This window comes from Diorhabda carinulata, chromosome 4 (genome assembly GCF_026250575.1).
Source record: "Diorhabda carinulata isolate Delta chromosome 4, icDioCari1.1, whole genome shotgun sequence".
Lineage (NCBI taxonomy): Eukaryota > Metazoa > Arthropoda > Insecta > Coleoptera > Chrysomelidae > Diorhabda > Diorhabda carinulata.
This window is the reverse complement of record NC_079463.1, coordinates 28,002,799-28,024,899: the sequence shown is the minus strand read 5'-3', so window position 1 is coordinate 28,024,899 and position 22,101 is coordinate 28,002,799. Positions and strand designations below refer to the sequence as shown.

The following is a 22,101-nucleotide window of genomic DNA, read 5'->3' as shown; positions in this document are numbered from 1 at the left end:
TTGTGGTGGACAATTCCTGGAAATGGAAGTTATATATTTCCGCCTTATCTAAAAAAATAAGTTCCTCAGTTTCCGAAGAACTGAACTTATCCACCTCCTTAACAGTTTATTATGCCCTTATTGAGTCGCATCTCCGATATGCCCTTTCCTTCTGGGGTACGTGTAGTTAGACTCAATTTGAGCTAAACTTCAAACTACAAAAGAGAGCTTTTAGATATTTACTTGAACTAAACACCAGGGCTCACTGCAGGAACTTCTTTAGAAGATTAAAAATTTTGACTCTTCCTTCCTTATTTATCTTTGAATCGGTTTGCCTAATTCGTAAGCACGCTTCTGCAATTTTAGAAAGATCGTTGCACGGCTATCCACTTATAAACTCGGGCACGACCTTTACCTAACTATTCCACGTTCAGAATTAGTTAAGAGCTCAATATTTTACAATAGCAGAAGTGCACAATCACTTGCCAATTGAAATCAAGTCGATATCATCTTTTCTCGCATTTCGCAATAATTTGAGGGCATATTTAAACGAAGTAAAATAGTCAACAGATCCCTGGTCTATGTTAACTGAAAATCGACGAGACCAAGTACTGCTAACTCGAGTACGCCTCATCCGGCTAGCACATCAGCTTATCAGCAAGGATCCTAAGATACTAGCTCAGTGTCCGCAATTAACAACGAAACGACAATAAGCGCAACTTCCTTCATGTGATGTGAATAATTTAACAGAGTATTTAAAATCAATCGATGCTCTGAGACTTATATAGATTTGAAATAGTTTATACAACATTATTTATAAACCATAAGGGAGTCCTCGATTTTCTTGGGTCGAAAAAATTTTGGTTTTTATAAATCACATCTACAACACGTGTAGAAAATGTGTGCCAAAGGATTTTTCGATATACGAAGTGGTTCTCAATCTGCGGCCCTGGATCGGAGCGCGCGCTAAATCTAACTGCTTCCTGAAATTATTGTGAATTAGGCACAAGTGAAGGGGAACCGAGACCATTGACAGACGCTTTTGAACTTAAATGCGGTCCTGTTACATGTTCGGCTTTGGAGTTTTCAACTCTGATCACGTGCACTATGAGTGAATATGTTTTGATTTACTATTTTTCTTCGATAAATAGAGTACAGACGTGAAGCGTTGGCTAGTTCAGTTTTGCTATGGCAGTTGCTATGATGAAAGTTTTAGTATAAATACGCGAACATGCACATTCGTTTTTTTCGAATTTTTCGATATTTCAGAAACCACTTGAACGATCTTGTTAAAATTTATACAGCATCTTTAATATGTTATTGTAATAGGAGTATAATGATTTTCGATAGTTTTTTTTCTAAGAGCGAAAAACTGTAATTTTTAAAAGTGTATAAAATTTTTGTAATTTATAATTCACTCTAGTTCAATCGCTAGTCATAAATATAAAGAATACAATGCCGTTTGGTTTTTTGATTTCTGATAAGGAGGATACCCACAATTATGGTTACCTATTTTACTTGATATACTGTCTGCTACTAGAACTGTTATTCTATTATATATTTTGACTTTAAAAAATTTGTAAAGCTAAAGCTAAATTATCGAAGAAGCCGTAAAAAAACAGTCGAGAAATTACAGGACTTCCTTAATGACGGATGACCCAGGCGGTTAATGCGTATTATCAAAAAAAAAAAAAATAAATTGAATATAAGCATTAGTTTTGTAAGAAATTTTTAATATATTAGGAAAAGCATAATTTTTTCATGGCTAAATAAAAATGCATCGTATAACCGATCAAAGTTAAACATAATTGTATATTTTTGCTAACTAAACACTAAGTTCAATGTCATGTAGAGTTTTTAAAAAAAACTCTGAAACTTATTTAAAAATAGCGCGCCAATAATTGTAATTAGTTCTCTCCTATCCCAGTAGAAAATCACGTTTAAATAAAAATTTACTGAAATAATGTAAGAAGTGAAAATACGTAAAAAATTTCCAGTGTATAAAAAAGGCAAATTAATTATTTCAGAAGATACACATAAATGTGAGTAACTATAGATTTGTTACTAGATATTTAATAAGATTGAGTAAACCAATGTATTTATTGTTTCACAACTTAACAAAATTTTATCTTCTTGGCGTGGGGTTGTTCGTTCGATCACTGGATAGAAGTTGGATCCGCTTTAAAATGTTCTAGTATTTTATTTGCGCAGATATTTACACACACTATTATTTACAACAATGTCTAAACTTCTTAAACTTCATACCAATGTTTAGTATAATATACTAGCCTCAACTGTTTTATTTATTATCCTTCGCTTCTTCTTCACTTAAATCTATGTCGAATCAAGACTGACCGACTCCGTGTCCGTTTAAGCAAAAAATTCGGGAATCAATAGATAACTTGAAAATAATGTTAACTTATCTCATACGACCCCTCGGTTCTGAGTTATAGGCCTTTAAATCAGAAGTTATATTTAAGTATATTCTTTAAATTATATATTTGAATGAAGATTATGAATTATTGATGGATTATTACGTCCATGTAGTGTGTCTAACGGAATAAATAATTCTACAACACTATCTGAAGGCTAACAATCCTTAACTTACTCAGGGACAACCTGTACAATCTAATGATAGCAAAAATGAATTTTTGAAACGATTTTTTAACTAAAAGGTACAATTTGTTTAACTCGATGAAATTGATGGTTTTGGAGATATGTAGATTTTTAGATCGTTGTACATGCCAAGGAAACCGTTCGCTATAAAGTTACATTCAGAAAAAAATTATCATAAATTGTAATTATCTATTGGAAATACTTACAGTATTTCGGTATTAAAACGCAATCAAACATTTCTAATTGAACTGCATACTGTCGAACATCTTACTTAAATATGGTAAAAATTAAAATGTAGAAAAATTTAGTTGGTTAGCCTATTACTTATACAATAAACACAAAAAAATAACTATAATAAATGTTAGATGTGAACATATTGCATTTCTGTACATTTCCGGAGGATATTTCTTTCAACTGGAAAGAGCAATCCAAGATTCTGCCTTATAGCGTCTCCATGGAAATTTATTTTATCCATCATTTCGTTCCTTGTGTTGCATATGCAAGCAAGCTATCAAGATATTCCCAAAAAAATGAATCCATTGTATTTAATTCAGGGAAACGTGGAGGCCATTCAAATGAACCTCCCCAAACAATCCACCTATTAGGAAAAATGTTATTAAGATGATTTTTTACATCATTTAGGAAGTGGGAAGGGACTTCATCGTACATAAACCACATGTCTCTGCGAATATTAGGATGACATGGATGGTAAATTTTGGTTATTATCAAAAAAATGTGGACCTACTAAATTATTATCCGCTCTTCCTGTCCTCACATTAACACAAAACGATGTTGATGTTTTGTTTGGATTGTACGTTGAGGATTTTGATCTGCCCGTATATGTAAATTATAAAAATTAATAAATCCGTCTCGTGTAAAACCAGCTTCATCAATGAACAGTACTTTTCCAACAAATGTATTATCAACTCGTTGTTTATCTAGAAACCAGCAAACGTAGGCCAGCCTTCCTGGGTAATCCTCTACTTCCCTGGCATGGATGTAAAAGGATTAAGAAGTTGCTCCTGAAGAATCCTATGAATAGTTGTCGTTTATACGTTAAATTGTACTGCATCTAATGCGTTTTGCTCTAAAGCTGATGTTTGTATAGTTCGTTGTTGACCTTCGCTACCTTCTTTTCTAAGACACTTCCTAAAACATCTATTTCCCGTAAACTCCTATTATCCCTAACAAAAGTTCTAAAGCCGGAAAACATAGACTCGTTTTAAATCCGATGCTGTATGTACGAGGGTATATAAAGAAAATGTTTGAATTCCCGAACTCAATAATTAAACCTACGCTCTATATTTTAGTGAAATGGAAGATTCTTTCGTAAACACACTCTTAACATTATATAAAGTGGAAAAATGGAAGGAAATATTGAAGCTAAATGAAAATTCTGATAACCTAAATGCTTTAAAGTTATTATGGGTATGGCCAGAAGAGAAAAATTTTAAATTTATCAAAAATTTAGTAAAAGATCTTGGATACAAAGGTATTTTATCTCTGGGATGCGGATGTGGCTTACTAGAATGGTTAATTAATCAGTCGACAGGTAATGAGAGAATCTAGTCAATCTAAAGTCTAGAAGACTAAGCATCGTAAATTCTATGATGTCTCACCTCAAATTAATGTAACTTTAAAAATTTGATTTGTTTACTGGCTTTTAATGACTGTTTTTTAACTAAGTAGGGAACTTTGGTGATATCCATACTGAACACACTATTTACACTACCACTACACCAACACTCCCAATTACGCTGTCTGACGCGGGTTTCGATAACTAAGTTATCGTTTTCAGATATTGAAGGTAACCCTTCAGTCTCTGAAGACGTGTGTTAGACAGTTCAATTGTGAGTGTTGGTGTAGTGGTAGTCTCAACAGTGTGTTCAGTGCGACTGTTTTTAGACATATTACGTGCTCTATTATATAAAGTGGGAAGATAACAGGTTACTTCGACCAAAGGAGCTGAAAAATTAGCTGCTGGTTTCAGCTTCATTGATAACGACGATGAAATCGATTTTAGTAACGAGAGTAGTGAAGATGAAGATAACCTAGATGAATTGTGTGGGAGCGACGACAGTGAAAAAGAAGTGCTTTTTACCTATACTCCAAAAAGGGCAAAATTAAATTCTAAACGAAATCTGATTACATCGACTTGTTATAGTGAAAACAATCAACATTCTGGGGATTTTAGTTATCAGACAGTTAATAGGAAAATGAAGTGCTTGAAGGTGAAGCAGATACTGCTTCAAACGGTGGATTCACGAGATCAGAAATTAGCGAAATGTGTTGTTGAACGTCTGTTTAACCTATTAGCGTATTTTTTGGCATGTTGAAGGCTACATTTATGAATTCGTTAAGTATCTTTAACTTTCATAGAGTAAAACAAGTGAAAAAATTGTCGACATAAGAGAATATCTGCTCTCACTAGAAGAAGCCCTCATAAAGTCATGGATGAATAAAAGAAATGGTATGCCAACTTTGTAACGTTCGATCTGTGACTATTATGGAACTATTTGTTGAGAATCTGTACAAAATACTGCTCCAGTACTTATATATGTTCGACTAAAGTCGTAAATTTTACGAATGCTTAGCTTTCTAGACTTAAGATTGTCCAAAGTTTATAAAAGAAAATAAATCATATAAAAATGTAGTTTTGAAGATGCATTTTTTTCACTATTTATATTGTTAGAAAATATATTGATGTTTCTGTATTCTTAAAAGAATAATTTTGATCACAATAAAAACAGAATTAATTTCCTATCAGAACTAAAATATCTGGTAAGGAGTATGCATTACATGCAGCTTAATTGCTGGGTGTTCCGGGAAAAAATTCGGTGAGTAGATGACGTAAAATAATGCTGTGACATAAAAAAAATTTCTCCTCTGAAACAATGGTCCTAAGAATTTTTCGATCGATTTTTAAACAAACAGGTACTCTTTATTTGACTCGATAAACTTTATGGATTAGGAGATATGTAGATTTTTAGATCGTCGTACATGCCAATCGATCGCCATAAAGAGACATTCTGAAGAAAATTATCATAAATTATAAGTATTTTTTGAAAATACATTCAAGATGTACTGAAACACAATCAAATATTTCTTGGAGAACTAACGAATAAATAAATAAATAAACATTTGTACTACGTATACAAGTTGAAGATCATATTACTAATGATTTATAGAATAAACTAAGTGCAAAGTGCCCACCTCGAACATTTCTTATAGTCTTTTTTGTTTTTATTTGTTGAGTTGATAGGCTAACCAACTAAAATTTTCTACATTTCAATTTCTTCCTTATGTGAGTAACACGATGTTCGACAGTAACACATCACTTAATAAGTCAAGTGACTAAGTAAAACACATTTTTGCCAAAATCAATTTAATCTCCTTCAAGACCAAAACAATCAGTCTACGCTTCTCTAACTTCTCGATGCCGTACTTGTAGAAGGATTTGTCTTTTGCCTCAATATAGGCTTCAGTTTCAGCAATTGCTTCATTTGAAGAATTTCTTATCGGTAAACATTTTTTTCAGATCAGCGAATAGCTAGTAGTCCTTCAGGGCCAGATCTGAACTATAAGGTGGATGAGGAAGCAATCGACTTGTGAAACGGCGTATTGTCTTGGTGAAACAGTGGTTTTTTCTTCGATACATGAGACCGTTTTTTCTTGATTTTCCCATTTAAACGATGCAACAACTCTATGCAGTATTCGCTATTGATTGTCTCACCAATATTCCATGCGCATCCCAAAATACTGAAGCCATAACATTCCTAGCTGACTGTTGTGCTTTCACCGGCTGCAGTCCCCAATGAAGTATTGGTTCCATGTTTCATCCTTTGTCACATATCGATGCAAAAAAATCTGATTTATTAGTGTAAAGATGGCCAGACATTTCTCTGAATCATCAACACACACATTGTTGTTTTTGATCGACTGTGAGTACTTTACAGCCTGAGCTATATCGCAATTTCAATTTACGATTAGATTTAACCAACTTGTGGACTTTTTTGATGTTTTCTGGAATAACCACATCAATTGGACGACCAGAACGTTCATCATCATCGATGTTCGTACGACCACGTTTAAATTCAGCGAAACAATAACAAATGGTTTTTTTCGGTAGAGCAGAGTCCAGATAATAGTTTTGAAGTCAATGTTGTGCTTAAACAGTTTTTTTTTTCATCAAGAAGCAATGATAAAATTACACACGAAATCGCTTCCAAAATAACAAACGTAGCTCCACTTACATGACTATCACTTTTTTCTGACTAATCGAAATGTCATGAAATATTGAAAGTGGGTACATCATAAACGTCATATGGATTTGACAATGGCGGCGCCATCTGTATGTCAGTCACACGACTTATTGATAATTGTAGTATGCAATTCAGTTAGAAATGTTTGATTGTGTTCTAATACCTCCTGTAAGTATTTTCAATAAATAATTACAATTTATGATAATTTTCTTTAGAATGTCTCTTTATGGCGAACGGTTTCCTTGGAATGAAATGTTTACCCTCGATGACAGTTTGATTCATACGACATTTAGTATTTATTATCGCGTGAAAATACAGAATTGAAATTGAAAAAATGAATTTAGACGATTCTAATAATAGTGACTTAGAATATGTCAAGGACGGACTTTTCATCCCGGTGAGAGAAAAAATGGTAATGTACTATTTGCTATATTTAGATTGTACAGGTTGTCCCTGTAAAAGTTACGGATTGTTAACCATTTAATTTGAGCCGCTCCTCGTGTCAGATAGTAGAGTGTAGAATTATTTCTATGGACCACATGGACAAGGAAATATACTTAAATGTAAGTTCTGATTTCGCAACGGCCTATAACTCAGAAACGAGGCATGTAGCCGTCGTATTTCGAACTGATCAGTACCTTGGTTGTTGGTTATTATTATTTGAATGAAATACTTAATATCAAGTATCAAAATTATAAATTTGTGTAAAAAAATATGTAATGTAATGAACAATGAGCTTTTTTCAATCAAAATGGAATATTAGGAAGAAAAAAATTTGAGGTTAAGTACCTCAAAATGAAGATTAAAAATAGTGTTCCGAGATTGCAGATTCAGTCACTAAAAAACAACGATGCCAAGTGAAAAGAATGTAAATAATCTGCATTAAAAATTGAAAAAGAAACGACATATTTCAAGAATTTTGTAAAATAATTTCTTCCATAATTTAGCTGCGCTCCATATATGTATGTATCTTTTGTATCACAAGGGGGTTGTCCAATTTTTCCATTTTCCACACAAATTTAGAGATAATTCTCATTTACTATCAATATTCCAATAATAAAATTCCATCAATTCTTAAAGGGTTTTTTGTTCTGATTCAGGATTGCCAGTACTGGGCTATGAAATAAATCGAGAATGGTGGGAAAGTAAATACTCCAGTTTCAAATTTATCAAATTGAATTATATTAACCAACTCAACGAACATTCCTTGGATCCGAATTATGCGTTATTATTCTGTTACTTCAATAACAAAAAATCGTTTCAAGATTACGTAAATAATTATAAAGGACATTTAATTTTTATTATTGGACCTGGATGTGATGTTCCCAGGCACACAGAGCCGCAACCATTTTCTGCAGATTTTGGCACCACGGATTGGCATTTATATTGTTATCAAGAAGTTAAAACTACAGGTGATTTTATTGCCGCCTTTATAAGGGAGGAAAAATAGAAGAAGTAAATCGATATGTATTGAATTGAATTTATTAGATGAGATATTCATCAAACAACATTTTTTTTATTTAACCATAGTTTTTTACAGGTACCCAAATGTACATGATGTTCATGTTTATTTATATCTTCAGCATTTTTTGAGAATAATTCATTTAACATTTTATTTGTTGTTTCGTACTTACCAAAGATTATATGAAAATTATTAATAAGAGTACGAGACTTTTTAAACCTAGAGAGAGTCATACTCATAACGAAACCATAGCAATGACATTGCAGAAACAGAAAGCGTCATCTGTTTAGTAGAAATAAACAGAAATGCTATTAAATGGTATACGTACGGATCAAAAACAGCAGACGGAACTGGCATAGGAGTGTATGGGCCCAGATCCAAACACTCTAGAAGCCTGGGCAGCGCATCAAGCATTTTTCATGCAGAAATATATGCAATTGAAAAATGTGTCCAGATAGGAGCAAAACCAATTACTGAGATAACCTACAGGGGCAGAAATTCTTCTGGAAAACTATAACCAGAGTAGATCTGACCTGAAGACACTAGACCTAGCAGATAATCCAGCGTGTAGGTTTTGTTTCAAAGAGAACGAAACCTAGATGGGTTATATACTACGGACAAACCTAACCAGAAAAGCATTAAATTATAATAAAACAGGCGAAAGAGAAAGAGGCAAACCTGCACGAACATGGAGAAGAACTATTGAGAATAAACTGTAGCAGAAAAACTTGACATGGAAAAAAGCTACAGAAATAGCCAAAAATAAAAGGAAATACAGAACCCTCTCCAATAACATTGGGCAGAACCCTCAAAACGTTCTACCACAGCTGCTGAAACACTCTTTGCTCCACTGGAAGCTAGATGACGATGATGATGAAATAAACAATGACAAAAGTATTTTGATAAGGTTGATTTGACAACATCGTGAAGTATTACCAAGTTTTTAGACTTAATGTTCCTGTCTATTAAGTGGTATTCGTATTAAAGTCCAGTTTCTTATTTCCTATCTTGTTGACTATAAAAATCACTACAAATGTATGTACTGATGTATTAACCTGAAAGTATATAACAAGTATTCCGAATGGAAAGTATTAACATACAACCAAAAGTTTTGTTGTCATCCAATAACTAAATAATGTACGAGGATATATTGAAAAATTCTTAGCCTACTAGAGAACCAAACAAAATTTCAATGTCAAAATATTTTATTACTCAACATATTCTCCTCTTAATTGGATACATTTATTACAGCGAACCTGCAACGTCTTTAGACCTTTCAAAAAAATGTTTCTTCTTGCTCTGCAAACCAGACCTCCACAGCTTTTATTACCTCCTCGTTGGAAGAAAATTTACGACCTTCCAAACTTTTTTTCAGTTCAGGAAAGAGATGATAGTTGGACGGAACAAAATCTGGTGAATAAGGGAGTTGTTCTAGTAATTCAAACCCTAAATCAGGAATTTTTTGCATGGCGACATGAAATTTGTGTGCAGGAGTATTGTCCTGCAAAAACAAAACACCTTTGGATAGCTTTCCGCATCTTTTCTCTTTAATTTTTTTCCCGTAGAGTGGTCAGTAATGTCGAATAGTAATATCCAGTTATTGTTTTACCCTTATCCAAAAAATCAATCATGATTACTGCTTACCTCTTAACCCTTTTAAATTCAGGTACTTGATGATGGCTCGATACTCCAATTTTTCGATTTTCACAATTTCGGTGGACACCTTTTTTCTTTTAATTTATTGTGTAACCCCGATTTACTTTTTTTGAAATCAAACTTTACACTGACACTTCTAATAAGTTATTGTTCGTTGCTATGGTAACGCAATATTTTGTTTATGCATGGAACTGGTCTAGGCTAACTAGATATCGATACATCCTCGTACAGCTGTATGTTTTAGGTGTTACGTTAAGTTTATCGCAATCTTGATAGAAGGGTTGAAATAAAAAAAAATTATCCAGAATATATATATTTCCTTCAATAACACGATGCCTCATAGTGTGGTATATAAAATTTAAGTGTTTTATTTTGAGGAAAGTTTTTTATGGACATAAACTTCTGTATAAGCATACACCCATTTTTTTCAGTCGTATACGAGGTCCATTAAATATCAAAAAGATCAATCTTGTCTCTAATTTCTCTAACCAGATTTTTCTCACTTTATTAACTCGGAGCTTGTGGTTTAATATTATGAACTGTAACCATGTGCAACATGTAGACATCTCGATTGACAGACCTGAATTGACATTCTACGCAAGTAAACATGAGATCTTTTTCCATTCCGGGATGTTTAGTTTTCAGGTGAGTTTTGTATGTGCTACTTTGTATACAAGCGTATGTACAGTAAGTGCATTTATAAGGCTTTTGGCCCGTGTGTCGTAAATTGTGTCTGCGTAATGAATTGTGATCTGATGTGGTGTAGGAGCACACTGTACAAGAAAATGGCTTTTCACCTGCAACAAAAATATTTTAATTGTGAATATATATAAAACTTGAATTCTTAACAAAACAGAGGAAGAGAAGTTAGAAATATGGGATAGGAAAATGGTCAGGAAGATACTAGGTTGTAAAAAGGGGGGAGAGTTATGGCTGAGAAAAAAAAGGAATACTGAATTTTTTTGGAGAAACAGAACTAAGTAAAATAATAAGATCCAAAAGAATAGAGTGGCTAGGTCACATGCAGAAAATGTCAGATTTTGGTACAACAAAAAATTGAAGGACATAGAACAAGTGGGAAAAAAAGAAAGGAAGGCCAAGGAAAAGATGGTCTGCAGAGGTGATGGAAGACCTAAGAGAATGAAGAATTCAGGACTGGAAAACGAAAGAAAAAAATAGGAAAGAATGGAAGGGAATCAATTCCGTGTAGCATCTATATACATGAATATATAAAAAAAATTAAGCAAATAGATCAACTTTAATTTGTTGCATACTTCTAACTATATTTTCTAATTCATTTCGGAAATTTTCAGACTAACAATTCTTGTTTATAAACATAAATATCAATTAAAAAAATCGTATTTCAGTATTATAACTGTAGCTAAGAGTTAATTTTGATAATGTCATCAATTATTTCTCCATTTATACTATATTTGGGGCAGTAGGAATCCTTCTTAATTTAAAATGTATCATACATGTTTATTTGATGTAAAAAAATCAATTTTTTGTTGATGTACAGTATTTAGAGAAATTCATTTACATATAGATTCTTTCAAACGCTATGTTCAATTATTTATAAACTTTGTACCATTCGTTTTTGATGTAAAAAATAGACAACCTGTAAGAATTTATGTGCAACCTCTTCTCCCATGGATGTAGAGGTAATATTTATGTTTAGTTTGGTTCAATTCTTCGCTTCTTGTTTAGCTCGACTCCAGTTTCCAGGTTGTTTGCTATTTCAGTATTCTATTTCCTATATCTGTCTCATATTTTCTTATTTATTTCCTTTTCCCACTAATCACCTTAATTGTTCAATTTGTACAAACCTTCTTTGTATCCTCATTTCACACTTTGTTATTTTCTGCTTCAATCCTCAGAATTCGCAACCATAGATCAGCATTGCTAATAGTACTGACTTATAATTTCTGTCTGTTTTGTTATTTTTTTTTCTGTTCAAAAAATATTCTGTACAATGCTATATACGTAGATTGTATCTTGTTCACCCTAATGGATACCTCCTCGCCAATTCTTCCATCTGATCTCACAACTCTGCTACAATTACCTTTCCAACACTCTTCACCTATTCTTGTGTTTGCACAATTATTTCTTCTAGTATTTTTGATATTTTCATTATTTCTGTCTCTTGTATCTTTATCTGCAGTCCTGTCCGTATTATTTCATTTCATTACCCCACTTCTCTATTCTATTTCGTAGCTCTTCTTTTATTGATAGTCCTCCGCATATAGTGTCTGTTCTACAGGTAGTAGGACTCATTTTTTTAAAACTATTTATTCATGAAAACAGTACAAACGATTAGAATTTTTCACAGTAGCATCCCTCCACATCTACACACTGCTGCCAACAAGTTTTCCAGTTACCTTACGCCTCCAGGAACGGCTGGAACAAAATGCTGTTCAGTTACAGATAGAGTTATTATCAGATATTGAATTGGTAATACAATGCCAGTAACAAGACAACCATATGAGACAAACGCTAGAAAGCAATTGACACGATCCGGGCAGGCAAACAGACTACACTCACAAGTACACCATACAGCATTGCTCAAATCAATTTATTTTCGATATTAGTCGCCTTTAGAGATACAAAAAGCCATTCCCAAAGACTTTCCAGTCTATCTGCACAGGAACCTCTCCGGTGAACCATAAAATACATGACAACCAATTATTACCTTGAACAGATTGCTGAAGTTCAATTAAGATTTTAATTGAAAGCGTAATTCTGGTGTTGTTATTATAGTATAAATAAAAAAGAGCTTACCTGTATGTTGTCTGATATGCATTTTTAAGGAACTTCTTGATGAACCTTTATAACCACAAAAATTACACAAAAATGGTTTCAACTTCTTATGCACTATATCCAAGTGTATCCTAAGTTGGCGCCTATCGGAAAATCCTTTAGAGCATTCGTCACATATGTGGGTAAGTTTTAATGACTTTTCTTTATGCGTCAATTTATGATTCCTCAGTTGTTTATTATTCTTGAATGCTTTGTTGCAGACATCACAAGAGAAATTTTTAGCGTCTCCATGTATCAATTTATGGATGTTATTGAGTTTGGCTAAACTGTAAGTTTTGTAATCACATTGATCACAAGCATACAGGCCCATGTCTATCTTGTGGAGTCTCCACATATGAGAGGTTAGCGGTTTCCAAGCATTAAATTTTTCACCACAGTTGAAACATGCGAAACCTGTATCAGCATGACAAGATATGTGGTGATTTAATTTTTCAGCATCTGGAAATATTATTTTACATGTCGTAAAAGGACATTGTGTACTTTTAGTTGTATCTACACTAGATGTAGTGAAAGCTTCAGAAACCTTTATAACGCTGTCAAAAATTGTTTTTGGTGGGTTTTGTTTAGAAACGTCTGTTGGTGGAGGATTATCTTCAACTGTAAATGAAATAATTATGGGTTATTAGGGCAGCTGTTAAAACTATATTACCTACCATTGCTGTTTAGAGTTAACTTATCTGATGTATTTCTTATTGGTGATTTTTGTTTTTCTTTCTTTTTATTTTTATTAGAATAATACACAATTGCCTGTATTATGGAAGAAATGTCTGAGTTTCCTACTCCATGGTCATGTATAAGGTGAGACCTCAGAGACATTCTGTGATAAAAAATATTCCTACAAGCAGGACATTTTAATTCTTGCAAACTTACTACTGTTTTATTTTTGTGAGCATTTTCTAAATGTTCATTAATTTTGGTATCTTTTATACACAGAAATGGACATAAATTACAAACATAATATAGCATATCTTCATAATTATCTTTCTTTGACTTCAAATTATCATTTGTTTTATCATTTGTATTTTTAGAGTTATCTGGTTTTGTTTCACCATTTTCTTTTAGGACAATATAACTATTTGTTAGAGTGAAAGGATTTTCTACTACAGGAAGTTTGAAATCGGTCGTCGGTAGAATTATTAAGTCCATATTTTGTGGACCATTTTCAACCATTGATGGATCTAAATGTTGAAGGATCGAAGAAACTTGAGAGCTTCCTATAACGGGTAAACATTCCTAAAAATTGAGATAACTACCCTAATTATTACATTACATTACATTTTTAAAATTGCTTTTAGCTGTTTGTTTTTGGAATCAAATAAAATAAATAAACTTTGCTTAAGGTAAACAACCAATTATTGTCACTTTTAGATAATAATATTACTCATAATGTTATACACCTTACACCGTATTTTATTTGATTTCCTTAATTGGTACATTATTTTATAGATATTTCACTGTAGATTTGCCAGAATCGTTTTATCATCTATTTTGTTTTTTAATTATTTTTTTATTTTGGTCAAATTTTTATGGAAAACTATTTATTGACACTCCATATATGGACATACAAATTAGTTTTTTCAAATTGAAAATATAAACCATGGATTAGCTATCTAAGCAACAATAATCCCTATTACTAAAATTTTATTGAAATAAATTTGATTTAAATATGACAAAATATGAAAAATATTAATAATAATCTTTACTGATGAAGAAAATTCAAATGCCTGCTTTTTCCATGAATTGTAGAGTTGGTGAAATTCCAAATCGATTTTTTGTTGATAAAAGAAATATATCAAATATGAAAATCTTTTTGTTTTAATTGATTTCGTGCACATAACTTCAATTTCTAAAATCCTTTGAACTACACAGATATATCTAAAGCTTGTCTTATTTCTTTTGCTTCCCAAAAACAATGCAAAAATATAATTCTCTTACACAAACAATTTTACCCTGGACAGTTTCTCAATAAGTCTGCCCACTATCAAATATTTCTACGTCATCCTCTGAGGTCTGAGACTCTTTGTCATGCATTAATATATTTTTGGCTTTTCAAGATTATTTTTGTCCTGTACCTTTTCTTACCCTTCTTCAGATATTGCAGCTGTAGGATTTGTTTTTGGATATTAAAGGCATTGGATTCGGCCAAAATAAATATTTTTCTAAATGTAGTGGGTACTTGATCGTAAGTAGATTATGATAAAAACCTTTCTGAGCTTATTTCTATTTCTTATATCACAAATTTATTTCTTTTTTCTTTTTTTTCATGGCGTGGCTTAATTTTTCTGCTGCAAACTGAACTGTTAATGATTTATATCTTTCTCATTATTTTGATGACCTAACTGTGGGACTGATTGATAAATGGTTGATTACCTTAATTAATTACTATTTAATGTTAAGTAGATCATTTTAAAGCGTATTGTAATCTATTCTCAACTCAACAATTTAATCGAACTCTCCAAATGAAGAAGTGAACATCATTTAGAAATGCCTAATCAAATTTTACGGATATATCAACAACAATGAAGCTTGAAAAACATTTTAACTTGCAAAGATAACAGATATAAATTCACAAATCATCAAGAATACAAAAAGTTAAGTACTGTTAACAGCTATCATTATTACTAGAATTAGTTAAATTTAATTCTCTCACATTGAAAAATATGTATATATAACTTACTTCTTGTGTTAATAATTCTACATTTTGAGTCCAGATAGGATCTCCTGAATTATTATTTTCGGTCTTCATAGTATTAAACAATGTTTTGATAATCCACCTTTCAATAATTGTATGGGAATGAGATTCTAACTTAATTTGTATGTATCATTGTATATACTTAAAAGCTGTTTATTCCCAACTATAACCTCAAAACGTCTTCTTTTTTTCTTTGAATAGACATACTAGACATGTATACTTAAGCCACCTTTTGTATACAGTTCAAGCCTTAGACAAGGAAAGACTTCTTTGTCTAAGGTTCAAGCAGATGATTCAAGGTCATAGTCTCAGTAAAAATAGAAATCAAAGCTGTAAAATTACAGACCGATAGGTTTGCTACTTATCATGAGTAAAATCACAGATAGAGTGATACTGAAAATTCTAAACGAATAAGAGTTTAATAAGCTATCTTTACAAAGTTCGGCTTTAGGAGGAATCACAGTAAATCTTGAGACTAGTAGAATCTACTACTGAGAGTTTCATCCAGAAAAAATCCACAGGAGTAATTCTCCTTGACATAAGCAAAGCCTCCGATCGAATGTGGTACGAGGGCCTACAAGATGAAAGAGGCAGGATACACGAAATTTCATATAATAAAACTCCTGAGTATTAGAAAATAGAAATTTGTAATATGAAATAAATAGCACAGGCACAATTGTGAAACAAGACAATAGATAATAACACAGACTCTAGATTGAAGAAAAGTTTTTTTGTAAGGTTAAGATTAAGATCCTGCCCTCAAGAGAAGTCCAAAGGCAGCACTACAAGTCATTTTGGATTTTGAAAATATTCATAGAAAGTGAAGCAATAAAGTGGACAATAAAGGCATACAAAGAATAGAACATGAAGCACGGCGGCCTGACTGAGCATCTCAGCATTCTAAAAGAATGTAAGGTGCCCATAGATTGTATCACAGACACTATGTCCTTGAAACTATGCTTTACCAAAAACTATGAAATTATAATATTGCGCCAACAGCAATGGACAAATGCAGATATTGCGTACCCACAAGGCTAATTAGTATTCCTAAATGATGGCTTCGACAAATGAAAAAGTAGGGGCAGGTATATATGAACTTGGAACCAAGCTGGCTATCCCAATGGGCTCAGAACCTTCCATTTTTCAGGTGGAAACATAAGCTATCCTTACATGCGCTGCACAACGTAACCACCACAACGCAGATAGTAGAACAGCCCTGCAAGCACTTGACTCTTATAAAATTGATTCGAAACTAGTATGGGACAGCATCAAATTTTTAAACTCAATGAAAGCAAACAGTAAAGTTACTCTTATGTGGGTACGTGGCTACACCGGAGTACACGGCAATGAACAAGCCGATCATCTAGTGAAACAAGGCGGGGCAATTCCTTTCATAGGACAACTTTTTATAAGTTTCGGAAAAAGCCATCAAGTCAAAGTTATAAAAAAGTGGGAAAACCAGAAAAAATCAGAAATATGGAATAAGACACTAGATCTGAAATAATCGAAAAGGTTTCTTTCCTATTCCATCAAATGGTCTGAAAAGGTCCTTTCATTGAATAAAAACGAGCTGAGGAGACTGGTGTGCTTACTGAGCACTGCCCATTGAACTAGCGTCAGAAGATCATGGGAAAAACTCTCGACGTCGTTTCTGTAATAAAAATTGCCAAACAGTGTGCGAACCAATCCGTGAACAGAGACTAGGATACTCATATTCAAGCTTTTCAAAGCCAGAAAAAGTAAGCCGGATAGCCCTCAGACAGGTTGGTCACTTTGCAAAGTCGTTGCTAGCTGACTGGTGAACAGTCTGGTGTACAAAATAGGTCAAGTGTTCCCGAGGTAGATTCACGGCCCTAGTTCATCTAATCTAAAAGCCAAAAAATTTTTTTTCATGTAAAAAAATCTAGGAATTATCGCTAATGCAGTACATACTGATCTTAGTCCACTAAACATTTCATTATAGTTCAAAAGTGAGGCAGTAAAATCTTATCGGAGTTATGAGCATGAGGCGCTAGGTATTCCACTGCGGGGCCGGCAAACGCTCCGAACAAATTCAACTAGAATACATTAGAGGGCAAAACCAATATAGTAAAAATTAATAACAATAAAAGTGAACCTTTGAAAACACTACCAGGATTAAGACAAGGCGACCCCCTATCAACGGTACTATTCAATCTAGCTTTGGAAGGCGTAAAAAGAAGAACCAGTATCAACTGAAAGGGCATGATATTTAAGAAAAGTATGGAGGGTTGAGGTTAGGAGAACCATCTCGGTGTATCGAAAAGTGTCTGTTGAAAGAAAGCAAATTAAGGTGGCGCTATAGTAGCAAGTGGAAGAATTTTAAAAAGAGCGCAACAAATTATTAGAAGGATAGTAAATTAAATTCTTTTTTGAAAGTCATAACTATTTCAAAGAAACTATTAATATACAAATTCATTCGAAAATTGTATATAAAATATATAACTGCTATATTCATATCATTTCCTCTTCGCATTATAATTTGCTGTTTACAGCTGGACACTTTTTCAACTAATCCCCCTTACAAGTCGGTTATTCTTACCTCTACCCTCCATAAAGTTATCAATGCTTAGCTTATGCTGATGATGTGACGTTGATAGCAAGAAACAGCTTCAAGAAACCACAAAACAACTAATAACAGCAGCGGAAGAGATCGGCCTACACTTCAATAATGACAAAACAAAAGTTTGTGGAAATGAAGAAAAAATGTGGAAGCAAGACAAAAAATAATTTCAAAGTACATAAACATGATGGAACGTTAATAGAATTCGAGGAAGTAGAAAATTTCATATTATTTGGATGTACTACTAGATAATAAATGCCGAGAAGAGAAAATTGAGCTGATAATTTCCAAAAGGACCAGCTGTGCAGACAGCCTTAGAAGAATATTAACATCGAGAGAGATATCCAGATCTACGAAATTTCTAATTTTGAGAACCACCCTGACACATGTCTGTGAAACCTAGATAATGACGAATAAAAATAAACAGAAATTGGAAATCTAGGAGGGAAAAATACTAAGAATTTTTGGAGGAAAGCAGACAGCGTTAGGATGGAAGAGAATATCAAACCATGAAATTTATACATTTTTCAATGAGTCGCCAATCAGCGCGTTTTTAAAGACAAGGAGGTTCCAACGACTATGTCACTTAGAACGAATGGACGAAGGCAGACTCTTCAAACGACCAAAAAAACGGTGGAGCGGAGTAGTGGAAGAAGACCTTAGGGAGAAAAACATCCACAGCTGGAGAGAAAAAGCAAGGGACCGAAAGAAGTGGAGAGAAATTACAAGGATATGGACCTAAATGGTCTGCACATTGTCCCTAGGATAATTCAGATAGATTAATTGAAAATCTTGTTAGGTTTAATTGTCCTGGATTTCCATCAATTTTTACTCCTAATGAAGAAATTATTCATGAATAAATGACATCAGATAATCTAATTTACAAATATTTGCTTGGTATTATATAAAAATTACAATCAATAGTTTTAAAATCAGAATATCACACAGGTTTCGAGTACAAATCTATCCGCTTCAGATAGAAAAGGTAAATCTGTTAACTTTTTAACTCTGAAGATGATAACTTTGTTATCGAAATGAGCTTTGTGTTGGTGTAGTGGTAGTTAGTACAAATCATACTGTAAGAAACTTTGATGTCAAATAGCTTCGAGAATATAATTTCTGCATGATCCAGTTTACCAAGAGTACTTTTGCATATCAACTACTCAATATTTTTGATCAATCAACTTAATTAACATAGGGAGTCCCTCAAACCGTAGGGATTAACAGTCTAAGAATAAAATGGTAAATATTTAGTAATATTTATATTTTTCATCGAACATTTTATAAAATATACTATCATAAGAAATAGGACAAGGTACATGATTTTTATGATTAAAAATATCGTACCGAGTTGATAAAATAATAAATACAAAATAGATATTTAACAATAAACTAGATATCCATTATCTCGGAAAATGCAAACGGATAATTTAAATAAGATTACAATAGTATATATAATTAATTACTATAATTTTAATGGGTATTTAGAAGGGACAACATGTATCTGTATGTCACAAAATAAAAGCAGTGTTAATAAACCTGCCACCGGACTCTTAATACAACCGGTTAACTCTATTTTTGAGATAAGTATATATGTAACACAAAATTATACTATAGTTTGTTCATATTTTAGCTTTTTGGTAAAATACAAACAGCTATTGTATCGAAATACACTAAAAAAGAAATGGATTTAACTTAAGAGTTTGATAGAACTGTAAATGATCTGAATTGTTAAAAAATAAAATAAACTCAGATAAGAGAATCTTCCTTTACTGTTACCACAGAATGATGAAAATAAAAAATTCTATAACATAATAAGTGACAAAAAAGCACTGTAATCAATAATTGAAAAAAGTAACTGGAAAGTAGGACAAGTAGTTAAATTTTATTGTTTCGTTATATTTTGTCACATATGCTACAAAGAAATTGTTCCATAAATCTCTAGATCTAGTACATCCAAAAAAACGGCACTTTCTATTAACACTTACTTCTAAAACTTTATGATAAAATAAATACAAATCCTTAATTCAAAAGGATAAATTGAGAAGCTTTTTTTAAATACTTGCCAAATGTTTATGGTTATAAAATTCATATTTTGATTATAAGACATCAATAATTGATTTGAGGTCACTTATTCCATCCCATTAGCAAACAAGGTAGTTCCCTAGATAAAAGTAATTATGTATTTTACAAAAATGAAGCCATTCAGGAATATGTATTTTCATCATAGAGTAAATATAAATTATTATTTAAATTTCCCATTATGCTTACAGGAACATACGTGTATACCACTCTACACCCTTAATACTAAATAATGGGGCTAACTGGTACAAATATTATTCCAGGATTAATGGCTTGGCAGGAGTAGACTTCAGCTCAGACAACAGAGCTGCTATACAAGCTTAACGGATGAAATAATATGGTCCAGTCTTGTGCTAAAAGGTTAAAAAGTTCTTAGGCCAACCTTTCAGTACTCGGTTTTCAAATTAAGAGTTAACGAACGTATCTTTCAGTCAGTTAGGCATAACCTAGTATTTGAGGAAGATGCTAGTCGACACCACTTCCTGTGTTATTATTGACTTGTGTTTACCATTAGTGATAAAGTGGGATGCAGTGAGAAGAAAGGAACATAAAGGTCGTTTAGGACAGCAGAGCTGCTATCCAAGCTTAACGGGTGGTCCAGTCTTGTGTTAGAAGATTAAAAAGTGTTTAGGCCACCCAGAAGATTAAAAAGTGTTTATACCACCCTATTTTCTCATTTTAAATGGTCTCCTACCACCCCAAAAGATTATCGCCAGGACAAACCTTACTCGGTTTACGAATTTTAGTAAAAGGTCGTCTGGTCCACATCAAATTCCTTTTGTGAGTTACGGCAGATGTTATCCTGACTAGTCTTAGACGAGTTTAGACTTGTCGAACGTATCTTTCAGTCAGTTAGGCATAGTCAAACATTTGAGAAAGACGTTAGTTGACACACACACACACACACACTTCCTGATTGATCGTTTTGCAACATCAAGAGACCAAAAATATGGAGGCAATTAATCGGCCCAACCAGCTACTAAATGTGTGCCTAAAGATCGACAAACAGCGCATAAAGCTTGTAGAGAGATCGATATGATAGGGTACACAGATTGTTCCAGGATCAAGTAGAAAAGAAATGCAATGACAGGAAGATAATCTGGAAGGCTAATTGTATGGTGCAGGCATCGAAGATTAAAGATAGTGTAAAATTATTCATAATTCTCTAATACCCAAAATTTTAAACAAGTTTATCGCAATACTGCATTTTTTAGGTAGGCTGGATACATGAACATAACTTAGACAATTTTTAACCGATTGACTTTTATGGAAGTACATGAGATTTTTTTCTTTATATTGCATAGTTAATTTGTTATTAACAATTATCTGATGATTTTTTAGGCTTTTCACTTTCTACTTTAGAAGTGCGCCATTTGGCCAAAAATCAATAAATCCCCCACTTATTTCTATAGCGGTTATTATAGATAATCAAAATAATTCATGATAAAAAAATTACAGGAGGTGTGAGTCCAGCTGTGAACCCTGAAAAGAAAACAGCAAAAACGCAGTACAGCCGCCATTTTGAAATAAATCACTTCAAAAAAACTATTGTAAGCAGTCACTGATATGAAAAATACAATCATATGTTATATCAGTTTGTTCTGTAGTATATCTGAAAAAATCCATAAAAACCTATTTGTTTCTGCTTTTAGAGTGGCCTAATGGCTCAAGATCTAGCTCCTTTAGGTGCACGAGAACTTGACTGATTCACTCATCTGATTGGGTCCGCCAATAGGTCCAAAACCCGTTCATAGTTTAGCCGAAAATGTTCCTATTATATATCTCATTAGTCTATTCGAAAGCATGCTCTCTTACCAAACAACTGCTCCCCTTAAACAGGACACGATGGGTCTAACCAAACCTAACCAGAAGGCCTATGTGTACAATGGTCCTTGATCATCCACAATTTAACTATACATAAAGAATAAATAAATAGAAAATGGTCATACCTATC

At 32.8% G+C, this 22,101-nt stretch overlaps 2 protein-coding genes across 4 annotated transcripts; one reads left to right on the top strand and one right to left on the bottom strand.

Moving 5' to 3' along the window:
* Positions 1-1,868: 1,868 nt before the first annotated feature.
* Positions 1,869-8,365, top strand: LOC130892344 (uncharacterized). 2 transcript variants are annotated; one of them, XM_057797730.1, is made up of 3 exons: positions 1,869-2,021; positions 3,906-4,087; positions 7,958-8,365. In XM_057797730.1, exons 2-3 carry the CDS (start codon positions 3,910-3,912, stop codon positions 8,305-8,307), a joined length of 528 nt encoding a protein of 175 aa, XP_057653713.1. In that variant the 5' UTR covers positions 1,869-2,021; positions 3,906-3,909; the 3' UTR covers positions 8,308-8,365. The 2 variants fall into 2 exon arrangements, with proteins under 2 accessions (XP_057653713.1, XP_057653712.1); XM_057797729.1 differs by having other exon boundaries at positions 3,906-4,147.
* A 1,907-nt stretch (positions 8,366-10,272) lies between these two features.
* On the bottom strand, positions 10,273-15,955 carry LOC130892340 (oocyte zinc finger protein XlCOF6-like). Of its 2 annotated transcripts, XM_057797725.1 has the most exons (5): positions 15,470-15,955; positions 13,446-14,025; positions 13,227-13,389; positions 12,754-13,163; positions 10,273-10,772 (listed from the first exon to the last, which is right to left on the bottom strand). In XM_057797725.1, exons 1-5 carry the CDS (start codon positions 15,536-15,538, stop codon positions 10,483-10,485), a joined length of 1,512 nt encoding a protein of 503 aa, XP_057653708.1. In that variant the 5' UTR covers positions 15,539-15,955; the 3' UTR covers positions 10,273-10,482. The 2 variants fall into 2 exon arrangements, with proteins under 2 accessions (XP_057653708.1, XP_057653707.1); XM_057797724.1 differs by having other exon boundaries at positions 12,754-13,389.
* Positions 15,956-22,101: the final 6,146 nt, after the last annotated feature.